Raw genomic sequence first — 23,872 nt, 5'->3', positions numbered from 1 at the left:
GTTTTCAATGTTGGGGCTTTCGAATCGACGATCGGCTCTGTTAGACTTGATTTAGAGTATTTGAAGTATCTAGAAAATAAATTTTGCGATTTTTCGATATCATTTGCCTAGTGATCGAAGAGGCTCAAAATCAACGGCTGAAAATAAAAATCTCACAAAATGTGATGATATGACATTAAAAATTTAGATCAAAGATATTGATCTTATTTTATATAGTATAAAGAATTTTCTATCAAAATTTCACGTGATTTGAATATTTCTACACCGTTAAACTTGCAACCGGCTCACACGGCCATTAAAATTATTGATTTTGAGCCCCTTTGATTACTAGGCAAATGATATAAAAAAATAGCAAAATTTATTTTCTAGCTACTTCAGATACTCTAGATCAACTGTAATGAAACCGATCGTCGATTCGAAAGTCCGAACATCGAAAACAACTTGAAAACATGAAGGCTTCCGTGCTTCGATAAGCATACCAGCCCACTCTCTCTCTCTCTCTCTATATATATATCTGTCCCCAGTAAGATACGAATATCCCACATTATAAGATGTTTAATGGCAACAACTAAGATAAGCATATTCAAAGGAATCGCAACGTACTTTTTTGGGGTTGTGATTGAAACCTCAAACTCAGAAGAATCCATTCACATGCTAATGTTTCCATGCATGATAAGTACAACCCAACCACATGAATTAAGGCGAAACTCATGGTCTAATGCATTTGATTAGCATGTCACGACATGCATGAGTACAGGTTGTTTATTATTTATATTGTTGATGTGTTGGGTACGCATATGGAGAGATTAGAGTTTAGAATTTAAGATGTAATGATAGTGCTTAAGGTTTAATAATGATGTTTGGAGTTTCGTAATTAATGATTAAAATGTAATAATACTATTATCATGTGATCGAGAATATTCTATGGTACACTTGGGGGTACTTGTAGCAGCGCTCTATCGCAAACAATGATGATCACATGCACTAACCTTTCAATTTAATATGTGTATTAAATATCACAAGTCAATAAAACCTAAATTATAGCTAGTGTTTGTGTTTGATCTTCTCACGTTGTGTCCTTACAACTTCAAGAAGAAAAGAAAGTAAAATCAAAACGTCTCACTCTTCTGAAATTTGATACGTGTATCTCGCACATTAATTGAAGAAACAAACTTAAAAAACTCGATACCAAAATTTCATCAGGAGAAGTTCAAAATATAGACATAATTGCCCCCTTTTGAGAGAAGATTTTAACTAGATGATGCATGCTTACGGCAATCGGCGGTCCAAATATTAAGCTTCATTTAGGATTGCGGGGAGATTGCGTCACGTGTGGTGAGAAAGTACGTTGGAAAAATATCATGTTTGTTTTCGTTCGTAATATTGCATTCCGTATATTACAATGAATCGGTTATGATATATTTTTTACAATCCCACCAAAGAACGCAGAAGCATATTCCAATATATTTTTATCCCAACTTTATTTTGTCTAATAACGTTAGATAGGTCTTAATACCAAACTAAGCATTAGTTTCAACTCAACAAGCAAATTCGGTTTGATATTGTAACATTTATGTAGGCTTTTATTTGACCCGTCTGGAATATGAAGCTTCTAGACTTATTTACTTTTTTAAACAATTTATTTGGTACTGAATGTTGGCTTAAATCGGCCAACCTCCTGCTCTGTGGTAGGAGGCCAGATCACGCTTGAAATAGCGGAAGGCTAGGTTAGGCTCTCCGTTGTACTGCGCTCTTTAAGTGTGCTTGTTCCCCCTTCTCCCTTATCGTGGCAAGTCTTTGTGAAAGGCCAAGTCATATTCAAAACGGCGTGAAACTAACTGAGATCCGTATGTGCTTTGTCTACTTTAAGCTACCGTTTGGTTCGGGGTTAAGAAAAAACTAGTTATTCCAGGGATAGGATTAAGTTCAGGGTTAAGGTGGGGTTAAAGTATTTTTGTGTTTGGTTGGGGGTTAAAGTTAATCCAGGATAGTAAAAAATAGTGTTTGGTTGGAGTAGGTGGAATAAGAAGAATAGTGGTTGGTAAAATAAATAATAAAAAGACGAAAATACCCTCACATTAATGTATTGAAATAAAAGTTTTTTTTTTGGTTTTTAAAATTCAATACTTGCAAATAATTGTGAGGATTAAAATTGAATAAATTTTAGTGTAATTTTGTACCAAAAAATATTTCCGAATACTCTTTTGTGACTTTAAAAAATCCTAAAATTTAAGAACAACTATATTAAAATTGTCTTAATTTCAAATTTCATTTGTTGTTTGTATTTTCCGAACTATTTTAATATTTTACTTATAATTGCATTTTAACCCTCGAAAAATATTAATTTTCAACATTTCAAATTTAGCTTCTAGTAGAGGTGAGTACCGTTAGGCGTTTTCAAATTCGATTTGTGCCGATAACACTTTCACTTCCAATAAACACCTGTAACCATCACAACGCGTACGCCCAAGTCCCAACTTTTGCACTTCACTTATGACGCTCATGCCAGACGTTGCGAAATTTGATAAAAATTAGCATTACCATTCGGATATCATTAATAATACACAAATATTTAAGTACATCAAATCATTCCACAAATAATGCGGCAACACGAAACACGAAGCCCTTACAACCGGCGACCAACAATGAAGGGTTTACGAGCAACGGCGACGATTAGGGGGGCTTCGGATTTTCGGTGACCGAGGACTTGCTTCGGCCGGACACCCTTGCAACCGACGGCGATGAAGTCAAGCAGAGAGGACTTGCTTCGGCCGGACGCAAGCCCGTCCAACCCGCGGCGACCGAGAAGGGGCGGATTCGGCGTTCGGTGGAAGAAGAGGGAGGGATTCGGCGTTCGGAGGAAGAAGATGAACAAGAGGAAAGGGGAACAGACAAAACCCCCAAATTAGAGGTGAAGGCGGCTCAGATCTACCCAGATCTACCCAGATCTACCCAATTCAGGGGTGTGATGCAACTTGGAGCAAGGAGGAGAAGGGAGGAAGCGGTGCTGTCGTTAGTGAAGGCTTTACGAGCAACGGCAACACGAAACAGGCTTCGGATTTTCGGGCTTGCCGAAACCTTTACAACCGGCGGTGAACGGCCTGCGACCGACGGCGAGGAGGTGAAGCAGGGAGTTGTCGGTTCAGGAGGACACAACGCTGTCCAACCTGCAGCGACAAGGTTGATGGGAGCAGCGGCTGTGAGAGAAAATCGGGGAAGAAGTTTGGAGGTTGGGGGAGGAGCTACAGTAGTGCGTTGGGAGGGATGCGAGGGTAACGCCAAACTCGTGAGGGGGGAGGTTAACAAACCCCACCCTTGAGGGCCTAATCCCGAATAACCCCTTTTGGGGTGGGGTTTGTTAACCCCACCGCAAAATATGGGTGTTTGGAAGTAAATATGGGGTTAAGTGGTTATTCCACCCCTTAACCCCATATCAAACAGAGGCTAAGTGAATTAATTGTGTATTTCTAATATCTCGAACTTTTATAATTAATAGTTAGCGCCAACGATCTGACACTACATGCCATAAAAATTAGTCAGGTAGTACTACAATCTTAATTGAAACTGATGCGGCTAAGCTTGATTTTTGATTTTAATCAGATAAAATTTCAACGATCTACAATCATCAAAGTGCAGTAAAGCGAGGATCTTTAATAAGCAGCTTCTAGTGAAAGCACTTCCAACTCACCTGTACCAGCTTGTTTGCCAAATTTTTGGCTTTTCCCAGAAGCAAGAATCGCACTCAAAGCAAGATTAGGAGGAGCAATTAATGGTGCAACAACACAAAATAAAATAAAATAAAATAAAATAAAACTAAAAACAAAATGATGTAAAGTAGGTCCAAATCCAACCCACACAAATAAAGCGCCAAACTGTGACAGCTGCTATCCAGCCGTTGAGACAGAGAAGTTCAAACTAACTCCACCGTTCCGCTTCGCGTCGGTGTATGATATTTTAATTCTCAAATTTTAAATTATTATAATTAAGTATCATAATTTAATTTAATTAATAAATAAAAATGTATTACTATGTGAAAATAATATGATATTTACTTTATATTTTGCCACAAGTATAAATGCGTACAAATAAATTTACTATAAATGAAGTCTCTGCAAAGATGGTAATAAAAATATGGATACAAACACTGTTTCTAATTCTGCGAAATTTTTGATGCAAACTGTGATGAATTTAAGTATATGCATATAATATATATGTTTATTTATTTATTTTATTCATGCTTTAAAAAAATATTATTAAATTGATTAATTAATTATATGATATTAGTTGAAATACTATTTAATTTCTCTTTATTTTTAGTAATTTAATTTAATTTATTGCAGATAATAATTTAGTTAAACTGAATTTAACCAGCCCCAAAATAGCAAGTGACGTGTAATTTTGTTGGAGCATTATCCAATCCGCGCAGGAACAAACGAATAGATCCACGTCATTGGATTAAAAAAGCGGTTACGCTTTTACGACACACGCCCCGACATTTTGAAATTTTACGCACTAGTGACATTTTCGCTCAAGAGTTTTCACATTTCAACCCCTCTCAAGTTGCATTAATACTTTCTTTTTTTTTTTCATAAAAAATTCTACTTAGATTAATTTTTCTTGTTTAAGACTATACCATATATAATAACAACTCAATTATTCAAATAAATTTATTATTATTTTTTAGTAAGTGAATATGTTATTATCCATTACTAATTACGATCATATTTATATCTCATTGATTGATATAGTTAATTTAAACAAATCTGCTTATGCACACACAGTAAAAGAATCGAATTAAAATTCTGTATTTCCAATAAATAGGAATATTTAAAAGCCCCCTCAATGATAGTGTTCTTTTTTTATTTATTTTAATTAGTTTGACTCAATTTTTTTTTATTTATCGAGTATAAATTTTATTAAAAATTAATGGTTTTATTAACTCTTTGCTGTCACTATTGGAGTCCATGAAATTATCTTTCAATTTAACAAAATCTATAATTAATTCGACTAAAATAGTAAGATAACATGAATCAAAATAAATTAAAAAAAGAAAAATATTAATTTAAAAATAATACTGTTCAGGGGTCAATTTCAAAACTGCCTATAGTTGGGGTGTCACCATACGATTTTTTACCTTCCCAAAATATCCAATCCCTCTTATTACAGGGGTACAACAAATTAAACCGAAATTTGTTCCGGTAAACGCCCAAATTTAGGATTCTTCCCATTCTACACCTCCCTCCCAAACTATTCTCTCTCTATCTCTCTCCCTCGCTTTCCCTCTCCTCCAACTCTTCGGCTTCGCTCTATATAATACGCGGAGCCCCCTCTCCTACCCCAAAACCCTCCCAATCTCCTCCTCGAAGAGCTCGAGCGAAACCCTTCGGAGGAGTCCTCGCAATGGGTGCGGCGGTGCTCTCCGATCTCGTGGCGGAGGTCGTGATCCCTGTTTCGGCGGCGGTGGGGATCGCGTTCGCGCTCGTGCAGTGGCTCCTCGTCTCGAAGGTGAAGCTCACGCCGGAGCACCAAGCGGCGGCGGCGGCGGCGGAGAGCAAGAACGGCTCCGGCGACTACCTCATCGAGGAGGAGGAGGGGCTCAACGACCACAACGTCGTCGTCAAGTGCGCCGAGATCCAGAACGCCATCTCGGAAGGTGAGAGAGATCGCTTGGGATCGGTAGGGCATTGGGTTGTTGGTTTGGCTCAATCTATAGTTTCAACTCTCTTTTTCTGTAGATCTAGTAGTATCGTTTTGTTAATTGTGATGATATCGGTGTTGGTAATGTGGAATGTGGGGAAAGGTGATCTCACTGTTGGGACGAGCAAAAAAGGATTTTTTTCGTAGTAAACAACTAGATCTGGTTACTTCCCTTCGATTTTGATTTTTTTGGATTGTTTTATCATTTTTAGGAGAAATTAACCTAGAAGTTGGACCATATTTTTAGATTTGTGTTTTCAATTTTCGTGTTGCTCAGTACAAACTAGCTTTTTAGTTCAGAACTTAGCATTTCAACAGGTTTCTGGGAAAATGGTCTGCTTTTTCCATTTTGTTTTTGTGCTAGAGAAGCAATACGTGTTGAGATCTCCTATCTTTCACTTCTATTATTGAGTACCTTCTACAAATTCTCATGTGAGGATTCTGTGTTTTCCCTTTTTGGTGTATATTTTGTGCGTCAGAAGCTTTAGCAGAGGCAATAGTTGTTGAGATTTCTACAATGAGTACTCAATTTGTATATATTAATTTCCTCTTCTTTTTCTGTTTCCATCACATGCTTTCTATTCTCTGTGCTAAGAATCTTATTTCCTCTTCTTTTTCTGTTTCCATCACACGCTTTCTATTCTCTGTGCTAAGATTCTTGATGTTTCTGTTCTTTGTCATCTTCACTTATAAAATTACTATGCTGGGGTCCTCATAAAAGTTACTGTTTTAACTTTGGACATTCTGGGGAGGTAAATTATTATTGGTTGTGGGACTCAAAAGTGCTTTTTGAAAGAAATTTTGCTTTTACTTTCACCTTTCGTATTTAATCACTTACGTATCCTCCATTTCTTTAATGTGGGCCAATATTCTATTATTCTGATTATTTTGTGTGATGATTAATATGAACATGTGTTCATATTTTCTTGAAATCTTCGATGAGTACGTAACGGCTTTGACTTTTTTGGAAGTTATCTTTGTTTTTGAATTATGTTTCTTTATTCAAGTTATACAATCTCCCCTTTTTTTTCCTTTGTAATTTGCTTTCGTTTCTTTTGTTTCTTTTTCTTTTATCCTTTGTTGTGTTTGCTGAGACGTATTGTGTTTCTCTTCTTTATAACTTAAAATATTTACAGCAGAGGTGCTTGTTGGGTGGTCATTGATCAAAGTACTCTTCTGGGGTCCTCATGAAAAGTCTGTTTAATCCTAGGCATACTGAGAAGACAAAGCAATTATTGCTTGTGGTCCTCAAAATGCTTTGGGAATGAGATTTTATACTTAGATCTCTTTGATCTGTACCCCTTGGAATATTATTAAGTTACATGCCATTTATTTCTTAGTCCGTATCGAGAAAATATTCTGTGGTTCAGATTCGTTTACGTGATGATAGTATGGAAGTTACAGTAGTACTGGGCATCTCTAACTACAGTCAGTCATACAACTATTTTTGGTCTTAATATCGAACCCTTTACGTCAAGATTGTCTTTTATCAGTACCCTTGTAACTTTTAATTTCATTGACTTAGGACTACTGTGATTTTGCCATTATTATAAATATGGTACGTAAATGACAGTCGCCTAAACCCATACAAGTTATCTACTTAAATGGATGTAAGTGCTCAACTCAGGAAAACCAAAGCTAAAAGATTGGAAGTTAAGAGGCCAGCATCAAAACAACATCTAATTTGATGACTATTTGGAACTGCTTTACCTATCATGAATGTGTGCTGTTACTTGTCCCAACATTTGGGTTAAATCTTTGATGGATAATAGAACACGATTATTAGAGTGGATATTGTTGCTTGATTTGGTGTTTGCTTTTGAGAAACCTGTCACCAAGTATTTTCTACTAAGACGATTCATTGACCTTGTTATTTTTAGCATCATTTTATCTAAGAGTTTATTTGCCAACTCTAAGAGGGTATAACTAATTGTGTTTGTTTACTGCATTACTTTAAAAGGTATCAGCTTTCTTAGATTCATATTTTCAGCACTGAATAAAATTATCACAACTCTGGAGTCAAGGATACCATTCCAACTGACCTATATGTAACTGATTGAAATATCTCAACCAAATGGACATTAGTTGTGGTTTGAAATCAACTCTTAAACAGGAACTTTACTCTGAGCTTGTGTCTTGGACGCCGGAAGCAATGCAGTTTTTACCACATCCATATCACCACCTTCTAGAAGAGAGAATGATTTCTTCTGTTGTTAACTCTTTCCTTTTGCCAACCTTGGATATCGTGCAATTCACCTTTCAATCCATAACTAGCATGTACAATTTGCATGCATTCTACTGAAAACACATAATTGAACTGAAGGATAGTCCTAATTTTGTTGTCCCCTCTTCTAAAAAGTTTAATTCTTGTTGATCGTCATCAATTAGCCTTATTGAATAGTTGGTAAATTCTCTTTGCACAACATGTGTTATAATTTGAATTTTCATCTTTGCTTCCTAAATTTCGACCTAGCAATTACAATATAAGTGGCTAATTTTGATTGAACTTGGACCTCATTGTAAATTAAATAATCTTACCAGCTTTAAAGTCTTCTTCAAAAAGCCTGTTTGTTAAGAAGAAACGGTATAAATGTTTCGTTGTCGAGAATGGCAAAATCTTCGTATAAGATGTCTTTACTTAATGTTATTCATTACAACTTAAAAGAAAGTATGTCGACTTCCATTTTTAGATTTCTCGTGAGATTTATCAACTGATGAGTCTCCATAATGACGTTTTTTCCTTTGTAATACTTCAGTAGTGATAATATAAGATAATCTTTGTTTATTCTGGGTTAATATTATGTGATTTAACTTTCACACTGCCTATCAATACAAACAGGAGCTACATCTTTCCTTTTCACGGAATATCAGTATGTTGGAATCTTCATGGTGGCCTTTGCAGTCCTCATCTTCCTTTTCCTCGGTTCTGTGGAAGGCTTCAGCACGAAAAGCCAGCCCTGCACATACAGCAAGGATAAAATGTGCAAGCCAGCCCTTGCAAATGCCATATTTAGCACTCTCTCTTTCTTACTTGGTGCAATTACCTCCGTGGTTTCTGGCTTCCTTGGTATGAAGATTGCGACATATGCAAATGCCAGGACTACTTTGGAAGCCAGAAGAGGTGTTGGGAAGGCTTTCATTGCTGCTTTCCGTTCTGGTGCGGTGATGGGCTTTTTGCTTGCTGCGAATGGGCTCCTCGTCCTGTACATTGCAATCAACTTATTCAAGCTGTATTATGGTGATGACTGGGAAGGGCTTTTCGAGGCTATTACTGGTTATGGCCTTGGTGGTTCTTCAATGGCGCTTTTCGGGAGAGTCGGCGGAGGTATTTATACTAAAGCTGCCGATGTTGGGGCCGATCTTGTTGGGAAGGTCGAGAGGAACATTCCCGAGGATGATCCTCGAAACCCAGCTGTAAGAATCTTCTCTTTGCAACAGCAGTTATATTGAACTTGATCCCTTTCTATGGCATGTTAAATAAAATTAGATAGATATTAGTTCTAATGGTCTATGATGTTTTCAGTGACCTCCTTTCATATGTAACAACTACTATGTGCTATTGTATTTCAATTCTTTGCTATATTGGTGGACCTTGCATGTAGATCCCTGCAAAATTGTGAATTTCATCCGTACCCTCTAAAGTGCAGTTTTTAGCAAAAATTTCCCACTTTGAAGTTGGGGATTCATCCTATTCATGACGGAAAGTTGGTGACTTGGTGTTGTATTATAAACCTTTCTGCCTAGAGGGACAGTTGTAAAAGTACAATAGCAGATAATTAAGAAACTAAATTTCTGAAGGGCATATATGGTAATTTAGATTTCGCAAAGGAATGTATGTGAATAGATATTATATTGGGTTATGTACGGAAATATCACATTTATCATTATCCGTCATTTAACTTGACTACATTTTATAGGTGATCGCTGACAATGTTGGTGATAATGTTGGTGATATTGCTGGAATGGGATCGGATCTCTTTGGTTCATACGCTGAATCTTCATGTGCTGCTCTTGTTGTTGCCTCGATTTCTTCCTTTGGAGTTAACCACGACCTCACCGGAATGCTATATCCCTTGCTTATTAGCTCCATGGGTATCATTGTTTGTTTACTCACCACTTTGTTTGCAACTGACTTCTTCGAGATTAAGGCAGTGAAGGAAATCGAGCCTGCTCTTAAGAGGCAGCTTATAATCTCCACTGCACTCATGACTGTTGGTATTGCGATTGTCAGTTGGTTAGCCCTTCCTTCGTCCTTCACAATCTACAATTTCGGTGTCCAGAAGACAGTAAAGAACTGGTATGTCATATCTGTCTTTTGGGCCTTTTACATATATACAAAAATCTTGTTTACGTATATATATCCCTCTATAATGTAAATTTTTGTATAGTCTTTGATGTGTTTGTGTTTTTTCCTTTCCTTCTTTTGGTTCAAATTTTGGTTTTTATTTCAGCAGCTTGATTTTTTTTGTCCTGAAATTGGTAGGGAGCTATTCTTTTGCGTCGCAATCGGTTTGTGGGCTGGTTTGGTCATTGGCTTTGTCACTGAATATTATACCAGCAATGCATACAGGTGATTGATTTCGTCATCTCTATTTATCTAGCTTCTAGTTTAATGTCTCTCTCTCACCCTCTCTCTCTCTCTCTCTCTCTCTCTCTCTCTCTTTTGACAAGTTTTCCTCTATTTTTGCAGCCCTGTTCAAGATGTTGCCGACTCCTGTAGAACTGGAGCGGCCACTAACGTCATCTTCGGTCTTGCTTTAGGATACAAATCCGTGATCATCCCTATCTTCGCTATTGCTGTTAGCATTTTTGTTAGTTTCAGTTTTGCGGCTATGTATGGCATTGCAGTTGCTGCTCTTGGAATGCTTAGCACCATTGCAACTGGGCTTGCTATTGATGCCTATGGGCCCATCAGTGATAACGCCGGAGGAATTGCTGAAATGGCCGGAATGAGCCACAGAATCCGTGAGAGAACTGATGCTCTCGATGCTGCAGGAAACACCACTGCCGCCATTGGAAAGGTACCTTGTCTCCTCTTTAGTGGTCAGAGCTCTGTTTGATGATCATCTTTGTTTATTGTTAGCTTTTCATTAATTTATTTTGATTGAACAACAAGATAATTTATCCTCTATAACAACTGTTTATTTACTCTACTACTTCTCAATTGAATTCACGAGCAACTTTAAAGTTCCTTTCGAATCCATATTCCTTTTCGGCCCTCAAGTAACTTAAACTTCAATATTTTCTATCTCCAGGGCTTTGCTATCGGCTCAGCTGCCCTGGTCTCCCTTGCGCTCTTTGGTGCCTTTGTGAGCCGAGCCGCAATCTCCACTGTCGATGTCCTCACCCCGAAAGTCTTCATCGGTCTCATCGTCGGCGCAATGCTTCCTTACTGGTTCTCGGCAATGACAATGAAGAGCGTCGGAAGTGCGGCCCTTAAGATGGTGGAGGAAGTTCGAAGGCAGTTCAACACCATTCCTGGACTAATGGAGGGAACTACTAAGCCAGACTATGCGACATGTGTCAAGATCTCCACTGACGCCTCGATCAAAGAGATGATCCCTCCTGGTGCTCTTGTTATGCTCACTCCTCTCATCGTTGGAACCTTCTTTGGTGTGGAAACCCTATCGGGAGTTCTCGCGGGTTCTCTTGTATCTGGTGTTCAGGTTAGTAGCACGGTTCCTTGGATTCAAAATCAGTGAAGTTATATCTATGGTTTTTTTCATTGTTTATTTTTTCATTCTTAACTTCTTTTTTTTCTGTTGTACATTACAGATTGCTATTTCAGCATCTAACACTGGTGGTGCATGGGATAACGCAAAGAAATATATCGAGGTAATAAATTATTCAAATGCTTAGTCATATTCCTCGTAAAATAGATATTTGAATATATACGCCCTAAAAGTTAAAATTTGTGTCCGTATCTTTAAAACAACCCTATGGTTTTGAATATGCCCCTTCACTCAACTTTCTATAACAAAACTTCTAAATATATTAACATTAAACAGGTGGAATGATGATCTTAATCCCATATTTCTCTAAGTATTGCTCTTTAATTTTGGTAAATTGGTAGATGGTTTTTTGGAACCTGTACAGTTAGGATCTTTCTGAGAGCATGTCCATATTCTGAATTTAAGTTAACTAAAATAGAACCTTGATTAAACAAACAACATTTAGTGCCGTGTGTATGGAGGGATTCAAAAACAAATATGCCACATTTTGTAGCTTATGTTTGTGGTAATGGAGCTATTGTGCCTATATTGTTTAGGCTGGAGCTTCACAGCATGCAAGGACACTCGGCCCGAAAGGTTCGGATGCTCACAAGGCCGCGGTGATCGGCGACACCATCGGTGATCCGCTCAAGGACACATCCGGGCCGTCGCTCAACATCCTGATCAAGCTCATGGCTGTCGAGTCGCTCGTGTTCGCTCCCTTCTTCGCCACACATGGGGGTCTCCTCTTCAAGATCTTCTAAGAAAGAAGGAACAAGAGAAGAGAGCTAAAATGCGCCGTTTAAAAGCTCACATGCCTTACCAATCCTACTCGTATTTTACTCTTTATACACATATTTGCGGATCTCTCTCCCTCTTTTGCGCCCTGAGTCGAAAGAATTGTTTTTATCATCCTTCATTTAGTTTAAAGTGGAGTCAAATTTTCACCGTGCTACAGTAACTCCGATGTTGAGAGTTGAGAGACTAGTGTATGTGCAAAGAGAGAGAAAATTCTACAGTTTTTTCCTTTTTTTTTTTTAATGCCTCAATTGATCACCTTGTTGAATCATGTTTAATTCCGTCAAGAAGATATAATGTTGTTATTGATTGCTACAACAAAAAAGGTAGACGAAGTGATTCAATGGAAGCAAAAACAGTGGCCGCTCAATTACAATAAATGAAAATTTGATGATCTAAATAAAACTCCACAATAAGCTCAATAATCATTGGCACGTTCACTGCAACTTAAGGCTGTGTTTGTTTTGATCGGAGTCATTGGCATGGTTGTAAAATAGTCTCCTCAGTTTTTTTTAAAAAAAAAAATAAAAGTTTTTTTTACTTACAAAAATAGGGCTGAGGGGGTTTTAACAAAATTCATGTAGTTGAGGGGGTTCTCCGAAACTCGAAGAACAAGAACCACCACATAAAAATAAGAAGAACGATCATTATAATTTTTGAAGCCGCTGCAGTGAAGAAGAAGAAGAAGAAGAAGAAGAAGATATTATGCTTCCCAGAAAACCCAGCAAAATCGAAGTCAAAGCGGAGGATCGCGAAGAGCTCGAAGAAGCCCTCCGCCTCCGCGCCTCATCCTCCTCCAAACCCCACCCCAACCCTAACCCTAATCCTAATCCTAATCCCCTCCACAAGCTCCTCGAGCCCCTCGACCCCACCTCCAAATCCCACCGCATCGGGCTACAACCCTAGAAGCCCTAACCCTAGATGGAGGTCGAGGTCAAGCTCCGCCTCCCCGACGCCGCCGCGCACCAGCGCCTCTCCGACGCCCTCGCCCCCCGCCACCGCCGCACCCACCTCCAGGAGAACCTCTTCTTCGACGCGCCCTCCGGCGAGCTCGCCGCCGCCTTCGCCGCGCTCCGCCTCCGCTTCTACGACGCCGACGCGCGCTGCGTCCTCTCCCTCAAGTTCCGCCCCAACCTCGCCTCCGGCGTGAGCCGCGTCGAGGAGGTCGAGGAGGACCTCGACCCCGCCCTCGCCCGCGCCTGCGCCGCCGAGCCCTGGCGCCTCGCCGCCATGGCCCAGGCCGGCTCCTCCCAGATCATGGCCAGAGTCGTGGAAGAGTTCAAATTGGGGGCAAAAAACGGATCTTTGGTGTGCTTAGGGGGTTTCCGGAACGTGAGGGCGGTGTACGAGTGGGAGGAGGGTCTCGTGCTCGAGCTCGACGAGTCGCAGTTCGACTTCGGGACAATCTACGAGGTGGAGTGCGAGACCACAGAGCCGGAGCGGACGAAGGCGATGCTCGAGGGCTTCTTGAGCGGGATCGGGGTGCCGTTCGCGTACTCGGAGTCGAACAAGTTCGCCGTCTTCCGGGCGGGGAAGTTGCTTCCCTGATACGTGAGCCTCCTCCTCCTCCTCCTGCCCCATTTCTTTACCAATTTGAAATGCTCATAAACAACAATGTTCTCCATGAATTTTTCGCTTGAAATAAGATGCTCTTTTTAAATCTGCTTGTGTGATGAATTTGGAGCTTTTATACTTCAAGGAAATTCGCTACTGGTGCTTCCGAAACCATGGATGTTGTGTTTGCTACAAGAAACTACTCAATCTAAGTGTGTGTTGTGTGATGTGATGCAGCCATTGAGGCATGGTATGGCGAAATTGTATGCAAACAATAATGTTGGTTTGAGCCTAAGAGAAAAGAGAGAAGAGGGAGGAAACAAAGAAAAATTGGAGAAAAGAAAAGAAAATGAAAATTTCCTTGTTCATGTACAAGAAATGAAGGGAGAGAAAATAGTGTTTTTGGAAACATGTTATTTATAATTAGTTCCTCAAGTTTGACCTCTGTACCACTTTCATCCTCATTTTAGTTTTAGTAATTTAGTCCTTAAAGCTTGTTAATCAGTATCATTGGATTTTGGTTGTTTAATTTAGAGAAATTGAGGATTAAATAGATATGTTGGGTGTGAAACTATAGGGACTCATACACTTCATCTGCTTCCCACAGATCAGATCATGCCCCTGGTGATGTTCACCTGCGCACTCCTAATTAGGTGGTTCATGTCCTAATTAGTTGGTTCATGAGTCCTCCACCCTCCCATTTCTCCTAGTTGGTTGTGTCACGCCAAAGTTGAAGCTTCACGACTATTATATGAAAATCTCTCTATATAGTATAGGAAGTTGAGATCACCGTGAGGTATGGAACAAAGCTTCTTATGCCATTCCCCTTCTCTTTTTCCTTCACTAGAGATAATCGCTATCATCGTTCCTCCGCCACTTCTACTACCAAGGCCTCTTTTGCTGTTGCCAAAGCCTTTGCCAACGCTGCTGTCTCTGTGCATAGATACCTTTTTGGATCTTGTGTTTGGGGTAGATCAAAACTATATTCTAACTCCTAACACAAGATCCAAGTTGAAAATCTGCGACTTTGACCCCTTGTGTTAGGAGTTAGAATATACTTTTCTTTCCTTCATGTCATTTCTATCTTTTTTATATTATTATATATTTTAATGCTTCAGATTTTAGGTGATACCATTGGTATTAAAGTGAATTTCAATTCAAGATATATGTCCAATTCATAGCATTGAATTTTAGTTAAAAATAGTTGGAATTATTTGCCACCCAATTTTGATAGTGTTTAGGTCTGAATTTTCATATGATCCTACACCAACCCACTTCAGCATAAGGCTAAAATCAAATCTGCGTGAGGCTGAACTCGGCAGAGATTTCAAAAGAACCCAGTTTCTACTGCTAGCATATATAAAAATATTATAGAAACATCGTTTTATATACTAAAGAAACAACGGAACAAGTAAACATTTTAAGATGATATGGCTTAATGAACATATCATTGCCTCTGTCACTTCTTTACAGCGTTCATGAGAAAATCAAAGTGAATTGAGTTATGAAATGAGGTGGGGATTAAGTAGATGCTCATGAAAGTGAAGTGAGTTATGAAATGAGGGAGATCAAGTAGATTGCTCATGTAATAGGTGTGCTTATGTTTGAAAAAGTAAACTTCAGTTTCACATATATGTTAATTGCATAGAATTGGAATTCGTCTGCCGGTTATTGCCGCAAGTTACATTTATTAAGGCTAAACTCAAGTGAAGATTGGGCATTCCGCTGCCGGCTATCGGTAGAATGCTTTTTTTCGAAAGTTTGGAATGGAGCTGTTGTATACTGATATATCAAAATAAGAAAAAAAATAGTACTCTTAATGAACCAAAATTTGCATGTTGGGGTTATTCTAGATTTGTTTGCTTGATTTTGGCAGTTTACTATATGTCCGAAATAATTTTTTAAAAAATTAATTAATGATGCTTCTATTATCAAAAACTGATGTGAATCAATCAAACAAGACAAGTTTCATTAGTTTGAATTTGAAAGTCAGATTTTTCTTAAAAAAAATTGAGATTTGCAGCGCGGCCTATTTGGCTAGTTTAAGTACAAAATTTCTAACTAGCATAGATCACTGTCATATGAATTACATACAATTTTTTTGTTTAAAAAAACTCAAAAATTTGTATCTCAACAATTAATAATCGACAAATGTCACTTAAAACTTTGAACAAGAAGTTTCCATCATCACACTACCAGGATTTATGGATTTTACTGCATACCACTACGAGAATTACGTATTTTATTTGAAGTCATCATATCTCAAAACCAAAAAATAAAAATAAAAATAAAAATAACCCTCAAGTGCATGGTTTCAAGGAAACTTGCTCTTCGTTTTAGAATGAGCCCACTATTATCTCTCGAGCCAATGGAAACACCATGCTTCCCACTTTACGAGAGAATTTTGGTACACCGAAGTGTAACATGTAAAATGTGCTCCTTATTTTACGGTAAATTACCTAGTTCGTTAGTAAATTAAGTTATTAAATTTTAATTTATTATAATTTAAGCATTAAATTTAATTTAGAACAATTGAGTAAGCTACTGCATTACCTGTAAGAGATAACATGTCTTAATAAAGAATAATAATATTATTATTAAGATAATGATTTGAAAGATAAATTAGCTACCATATCATCAAATCTAATCATTATCTACTGATTAAATTTAATTAAATTTAATAAATTTAATCTGTTCTTACGAAAAAGGTGTATGCTAAAATTGAACATACAAGTCAAACTCTGCGCTAATTTCATTGGCAAAAAGTGCAATTAAATATAATATAATAATATTTTTTTAATTTAAACACGTAAACAAGTTCGGTCTATAGACCGGGTCCACACAACAATTTCTTTACTTTATCACAAGACCCCTGAGGATACTCCGCGTTGGATCTCTCAAATCAATACTTTGCTTTCTCAAACAGAAATTAATAAATAAATAAGTAAATAAATAAATAAGTAAAACAATCGGGTCAAACTTCGAAGGTCATCGTCGTCTTCTTCAACCTCGTCCTCTTCGCCCCACCCCTCCTCCCCAGAACCAAAATCCAAAACCCCAAATCCCTAAACGTAAACCCTCGCCTCCTCCGCCGCGGCCGGAGAGATGGCGCCGGAGATCGAGGCGGCGGAGGAGCCGAGAGAGGCGGGAGGAAGCGCCGGCGCCGGCGGAGGTGGAGGAGAGGAGGCGCTTAAGGACGACGTGTACACGGCGGCGGCGTACGGGGACATGGAGAAGCTGCAGAGGCTGGTGGAGGCGGAGGGGCGCTCCGTCGCCGACCCCGACGCGCTCGGCTATCGCGCGCTCCAGTGGGCCGCCCTCAACAACTGCACCGCCGCCGCGCGCTACATAATCGAGGTGATTTTCTCTAGAGGTTTCTGATGGTTGACTACGGTGTGGTTTGTTTAGGGTTTGAGCCTTTTGATCTGATTGTTGTTGTTTTGAGAATTGTGGTTATCTCTATTCACTTGGTATAAATAGTCCCTGTGTTTTTCGGATACTGTGACTTACTACCTGAGCTTTCTCACAAATTGCAGTTCAAATCCCTCACTGGCTCACTGGTAAAAAAAAATTTAGATTTTTCCTGTAAAATGACTATTTTTCTCCTGTAAAATGTTGCTTTTCTAATGTTTTTAGTGGCTAGAGATCGATCACAATATATCAGAAAGTTTAGAGACTCTTGAAGCGTTGAAGTGAAAAGTCCAGCGACTACAATGTAATATTTGTTTAGTTCAGGGACTATCTCTGGAGTGTAGAAATTATGGTATACGCTGTTCCAAACCTTCTCAATGTTCATCCATGTTGAATCAATCGAACACAGTTCGTATACATGAGGAAATTTCTATTTCTTTATATTCCTCTGGAGAAAACTTCAGATAGTGCTGTTGTCATGTTCCACTTTAAGAAACACTAAGGGCATGCTTGGTTCATGATTGGAATAGAAATGGGAAATAGAATTTGATTGCTTTGGAATGGAAAATGGAATGACGAATCATCCAAAAATATTTGGTTCATTATTGGAATGGAAATCGAAATGAAAATTTAAAATATTTGAGATAGGGTCTTGATTAAGAGAGAGAAAAGTGATAAAGGGAGAGGAGGTAGGTGTTGATGAAAGAGGATTTTGAATAGTTTACTTTGGAATGAGCCAATCCGGAATTCAAAGCCGGATTGGATCATAAATGGATTTGGCCATTCTCATTCCGGAGTGGAATGAAAATCGGAATCCGATTCCTATAAAACAAACGGCAACTATCGGAATCAATGAATTCCATTCCGATTCCTTAGTCTAAAATAGGTGAACCAAACATGCCCTAAATGAAAGTGCGGCTCTTTACAGCCCTGAGTTTGCATTTCTGGTTGCCTGTTAGAAGTTACCATTAAAATTGATCAGAATTGAGCACGTGACAATCATATAAGCGGAAACTTAAAGGGCAGTTAAAGTGTTACGGTTTGAACCTCTATATGCTAAAGCTGAGTCAAGCTGTCGTGCAGGGGGTCATTTAGAGGGATCCTGTACTCTACTATTAGTATCGTCTTTGACTAATTTCTACAGTGTTTGGGCAGCATGGAGGAGATGTGAATGCCACAGATAACATGGGTCAGACAGCACTTCACTGGAGCGCAGTGCGTGGCCAAATCCAGATTGCGGAGCTCCTCCTGAAAGAAGGTGCTCGTGTTGATGCTGCAGATTTGAATGGATACCAGGTTTGATTCCGAAGAGTACTTTTAGTCTTATTATTTACTTGATTATTAGTAGTTTTTTCTTCTATATTCTATTACATGATCTAATGCTCTTGCCAGATTCAGTCGTATTAGTAAAGCCTCACTTAACTTGCTGATAGGATCAAGTGCTTTCGGTATTGACAGAGAAATAGCGTAAGCAAGTTATACTGCAAACAATATGTCTTGTTTATTGGACGGCAATCAGAATGGACCTGTTGGCGAGGCTTGACGTCAAAGCCTGTCCTTTGCAGGGAGGAGATTTCTCTTCTGCTTCTGCCGATCTCTTTGCAATCTGAGAATACCCTATGGTTTACTTGCCACTGCCCTATTCTCAGAGATTCATAATTTGCTTAGACAGGGAAAACAATAAGAGACCATTTTCATTAAATATTATGTTTTGTAACCCATTTGAGACATGACTATACCCATTAAAGAGAGTAAGGTAGCCCATATAGCGGGTGAAATTGCAGGTTAGACCCACTATAGCAGTCCACCTTTGCCCATTCTGACATGGACGCTCACCATAGGATATACTAGAAAAGGTGGAGGTGGTTTTCTACCATGGTGGCTGGCAGGGCTGCTTTTTTGAACACTGGTCTGATGACATTACTAAGTTGCAAATGCTGAGATGGTGGCCAAAACATCCACAATGAATAGTTTTTAGACATGCCATTGTAATTGGAGGCATGCATTAACCTTTTCTTGCGGAGAAGGGATCAACCTTTTTCTTCAGATTCGAACTGTTAATGATTGTGCTGTCTGTGTGTTCAGACTAACTGATTGGGTTGACGCCTTTATCTGACAGACTTCTTAACTATTATCTATTTATCCTCCATCATGAGTTCATGACTCAGCTACAGCTGCTAACTTGAAAGAATTTTATTTATTTACTGTTTAACTGCAGACTGCCCATGTGGCAGCCCAGTATGGTCAAACAGCATTTCTCTGCAATATCGTGGCCAAATGGAATGCTTATCCTGATGTCCCTGATAATGATGGAAGAAGCCCTCTGCATTGGTACAGAACCAACCATGCTTTTACCTTTCTTGTGTGGCATTTTCACATAAATAATAGTTGAGCAATTTCCCACTAGCCGACTACAATCTTCTAAATTTTACTGTATTCTACCATAACATGCATGCTTCATTAAGTCAGTAACACTAAAACCAGGGAAAATCTTTGTTGCCTACCAGTTTTCTGTTCACAAAAAACTTGCATAATCAATATGTTATTAACAGTTCTTTTACATTGTGAGTTTGTTTTTGGATCAGCAGATGTGCCTTAAAAGTCAATTGCACCTTGTCGTCTTCACCTATGGTACTGGCAAATAATCCTTTGCTTTTCTAACTAACTCTTTTCATTACATGTCGGAGCTTGTAGGTCTGCTTACAAGGGATTCGCTGATTGTATACGTCTTCTTTTATTTCTGGATGCTTACAGGGTCCGGCAAGATAAAGAGGGTAATAATGTGCTTGTAATTCTTTATCTGTTATTGAACACCATGTCCATGTATTAACTTGTGTTGTTGCTTTAAACATTGTCATTAGGTTGCACTCCTCTTCATTGGGCAGCTATAAGGGGGAATCTTGAGGCGTGCACTGTTTTAGTTCAAGCTGGGAAAAAGGAAGACTTGATGGTTCAAGATAAGTCTGGTTTAACTCCAGCCCAGCTTGCTTCTGATAAGAGTCATCGCCAAGTTGCTTTTTTCCTTGTATGTATGCAGAATCTGTAGTAGTCAATATATTGGTTGTTTGATATCATCTAGTGATTTTATATTTTTTTCCAGTGTTAGTGATATTTGTCAATCTTTTTGATAATCTCCCTAAACTTTTCTTGTGTATAAGAAAATTTGTGGGACAAATAGCTGATATTCTGTGTAGTGCTGCCCAAACAGCCATTTACATGCGTCCCAGTTTTTTTCCCGAATACTTATTGGAATAAAAGGTTCATATTTTCTCTTTCCTTAGCATTAAACTTTTATTTCTACCCTGGATGTTAGTTGGAGGCCAGTGTTAGCTCGGGTGGGCTCTTCTCTTTTATCCGTGGAAGTCGATAATTTTTAGTTAATTTTTAATTGCCCTTGTTCAGAGAACTTCAAAACTGAGAAAATTGCTGAGAAGAGTATTTGCCCTTGTCCTTATTTCGTATGTAGTTAGTTTTCAACACATTTTTAGTTACTTCATTGTTTCTATGTTCTATGTGTAGATTTATTGAATTGCTGAGAAAATAACTACATGGCATTTTTTTTTTCCAATGACAGTTTCGAGAGATTGCTTCTTTTTCTAATTTCGTTTCAGTCCCATGGTAGAAACTATATTTATGGTTATGATCTGATTGAACCTACTTCAAATTTATGTTGGCAGGAAAATGCTCGAAGAGTATTTGACAGGCGTTTCGATGGAAACAGCCGGCTTGGAAAGCTATCAAAATTAGGACTTGCTCCTCTCCTCTGGTGTACCATAATGACATTGCTTCTCACATATATACGTTCAGTCGTCTCAGGTGCTTTACATTTGGCGAGTCAAAGCATAACCATTCTATGGAATAAAAATTTTAATGAATTCTGAATTTTTTTGTTCTTTTGCAGGATTTTATCTTTTGAATTTTACAGCTGCATTCATGCTGTTTGAGTGGTCCGGTGTTTTCTTTGCCACTGCTGGTCTAGTCATGTTTCATAGGTGTAGCAGGTAAGTCATGTTTCTCAGGTTGAGCAAATATGATTTTCGGTTATGTTTTATTGCAGAATGTGTGACGGTTACAAACACCTGATGTCTTGGAATCAAGATAAGGAATCAAGATAATGCTGTATTGAAACATTTAAATGCTAACATGGAAACATTGTCATCTGTGTCATGATCATCCGTTTACAGTAACTTGATAATAATATTATTGTTAAGCATGTAAGTTATAAACTTGTTATCGGTATTTTGATATGTACTGATGTGCCAAGATTAACTTTAGACATTCTGTTAATCGAAGTACATAAGCACTGGTGAGCATTGACAAAAAATTCCATAAAATCAAAAGGCATGATACTCGATGTTTTATCGCTTGTTGCACTAACCTTTATTCTCATTCTAGCATTTGTCAGTGAAAATGGAATCTCAGATCTGCTTTTCTATTAGTATTGCCTCTTTAATTGGTTGGGCTATGAAATTCCCAAAAGTTTACGCTTCCAAGCAAACAAATACTATTTTATAATCAATCATTACACAATATACCTTTATCCTCTGCCACATGGCAGAGACACGGCATTTTGGTTGTTTGGTGATCCATCTCATTGTACTGTGTATTTCTGCAGGAAAGATCCTGGTTTTATCAGAATGAACATGCGTGATTCACAAAATTTTAGAGATGATGTAAGTTGGATGATCTTAGTCAATGTAGAAGTGATTATTTAAAGCTGATATTATGGATATCTAATTATTGTCTGCTGCTTCTTATTTTCATTTCTTGTCATATTTATCTTTTAAAATTGTTGATAAAGCACAAATTGGAAGAAATCCGTGCCACATGCAATATTTCTAGAGTTCTAAAGTTTTGTTGTTTTACAGATATGCCATCTTCAAAGCCACAAACTATTGGTAATGCTTGAAAATTGACAGACTTCTAATCATTGAATTTTTTTGTTTTAGGAACCGTTGCTTAAAATGGAACCAGACAATCCTGTTCTATTGACAGGGAATTGGTCCCAGCTATGTGCAACATGCAAGGTACTTCATTTCATTTGCAACAATGGATTTATTTCTACTATTTTTTGGAGTTTGTGATATATTTTAATTTAAAACTACTTGACTTAGATTGTTAGGCCTCTGCGATCAAAGCATTGTTCAACATGTGATCGATGTGTTGAGCAGTTTGACCACCATTGTCCTTGGGTATCTAATTGCATTGGCAAGGTATTGCATCTAATTTTTCTTTCTAGCTCAATCATTAAAAATTGTACTTGAAGCACCGGCTATTCCTATTACCATGAGCTTTTTTATCCTGCGTTCTAATACCACATATGATTGGGCTTGTAATTGCAGAAAAATAAGTTGGATTTCTTTATATTTCTTGTTCTAGAAGTTTTTGCCATGGTTATCACCGGTGCAGTAACCATCAAATGTATGTCACTTATGAGGCTTTAATTTTTTCTGTGCTTTTCCTTATGTATTGACTATCATCACTTAATATTCTGAAATTTTGATTAATTCAATGTAGGTATTGTGAGAGATCCAACTTCTCCGGCATCATTTGGTGCATGGTTGAAGTATTCTGCTACTAATCATTCTGGTGCAGTAGCATTTTTATTAGCGGACTTTTTTCTTTTCTTCGGCGTTGCAATTCTAACTGTAGTGCAAGCATCACAGGTACGATAACTTGGTTCTCGCAACTATTATTTTGGTCGAGAAACTAAACCTCCTTTTTATCTCATTGCAGATCTCACGGAACATAACAACAAACGAATTGGCAAATGCCATGCGATACAGCTATCTCAGGGGGCCGGGCGGCCGTTTCAGAAACCCATACGATCATGGAATCCGCAAGAACTGTTCCGACTTCCTGATAAGCGGCTACAACGAGGACACTGAGGTTCCGGAGCAGCCATTGCCGTCTGATGAGGAAATGGGGTTGATTCAGACGAGAAGCTTAGTTTCTTTGAATGGTGAGAGACACTCTGATCACGGCAACTGCAACGGCCATGTTTGCGATCACGCTCACTCTAAAGCCTCAAAATCTCATCATGGCTGTGTGAGTTCTTCACAGGGCAATCATAATAAGAAAAAGAGTGAGAATTCACCCTTGGGGTTGGGATTAGGGCTAGGACGAAAAAATGCTCGGAACAATACAAGGTCTGTTCTTCCTTTGTGATTTCTTGGACCCATGCGGGAGCTTGAGCTTATGCTCTCTGCAGATGTAAATTAGTGAGAACAAGAACCACAGTTTTGCAAATTTTTTGCTATTAAGTTACTATTTCAGAAATGTTAGTTTCAGCCCGAGTATGTTGACAAGTTCTTTTTCTTTTTCTTTTTTTCTTTTTTTTTTTTTTGGAAGTTTGCGAACTCATTAGATGGGCTTATGTTGATTGCCGTGGTTGCGAAATGTTGTTTCCATAGGCTGTAGACCAGTATTTAACCATTTTATAGCATCAAACTGAAAAGAAAGAATGAATGGGACGTTCATCCTCGGATTCAAACCCGGCTGGATATCAATTAAGTGTTTCTAGCAGATTCCATCAAGTCCAGTGACTCGCAGAATGTAATACGTTTAATGTGTAAAATCATGCTTGTCTTATTGTTTACTGACCAAATTAAAATCAAGCCCAGAGAGGGATTTCTTTTCTCATTTGGTAGCAGTCGATGGTTCAAATTTACGTTTCTATCTGACAAGGATATATCCATGGG

At 38.4% G+C, this 23,872-nt stretch overlaps 3 protein-coding genes across 5 annotated transcripts; all 3 read left to right on the top strand.

The window, feature by feature from the left end:
* LOC109720589 (pyrophosphate-energized vacuolar membrane proton pump-like) lies at positions 5,318-12,477 on the top strand. Its single transcript, XM_020247817.1, has 8 exons — positions 5,318-5,653; positions 8,537-9,111; positions 9,615-9,994; positions 10,181-10,267; positions 10,388-10,718; positions 10,953-11,363; positions 11,473-11,532; positions 11,966-12,477. The coding sequence occupies exons 1-8, from the start codon at positions 5,401-5,403 to the stop codon at positions 12,170-12,172; spliced, it is 2,304 nt and encodes a 767-aa protein (XP_020103406.1). The 5' UTR covers positions 5,318-5,400; the 3' UTR covers positions 12,173-12,477.
* LOC109720590 (triphosphate tunel metalloenzyme 3) lies at positions 13,019-13,987 on the top strand. Its single transcript, XM_020247818.1, has one exon. It carries the CDS (start codon positions 13,128-13,130, stop codon positions 13,752-13,754), a length of 627 nt encoding a protein of 208 aa, XP_020103407.1. The 5' UTR covers positions 13,019-13,127; the 3' UTR covers positions 13,755-13,987.
* On the top strand, positions 16,410-23,494 carry LOC109720241 (protein S-acyltransferase 24-like). 3 transcript variants are annotated; one of them, XM_020247210.1, is made up of 13 exons: positions 16,410-17,117; positions 18,327-18,467; positions 19,390-19,502; positions 19,866-19,945; positions 20,033-20,196; positions 20,849-20,987; positions 21,073-21,172; positions 21,787-21,844; positions 22,121-22,198; positions 22,286-22,384; positions 22,514-22,592; positions 22,689-22,837; positions 22,908-23,494. In XM_020247210.1, the coding sequence occupies exons 1-13, from the start codon at positions 16,866-16,868 to the stop codon at positions 23,337-23,339; spliced, it is 1,884 nt and encodes a 627-aa protein (XP_020102799.1). In that variant the 5' UTR covers positions 16,410-16,865; the 3' UTR covers positions 23,340-23,494. The 3 variants fall into 3 exon arrangements, with proteins under 3 accessions (XP_020102799.1, XP_020102800.1, XP_020102801.1); XM_020247211.1 differs by having other exon boundaries at positions 16,988-17,117; positions 18,316-18,467; XM_020247212.1 differs by lacking the exon at positions 16,410-17,117 and having other exon boundaries at positions 18,329-18,467; positions 19,859-19,945.

The sequence above is a fragment of the Ananas comosus genome, linkage group 14 (genome assembly GCF_001540865.1).
Source record: "Ananas comosus cultivar F153 linkage group 14, ASM154086v1, whole genome shotgun sequence".
Classification (NCBI taxonomy): Eukaryota; Viridiplantae; Streptophyta; class Magnoliopsida; order Poales; family Bromeliaceae; genus Ananas; species Ananas comosus.
The sequence above is the reverse complement of the archived record's forward strand: the minus strand, read 5'-3'. Positions and strand labels throughout refer to the sequence as shown.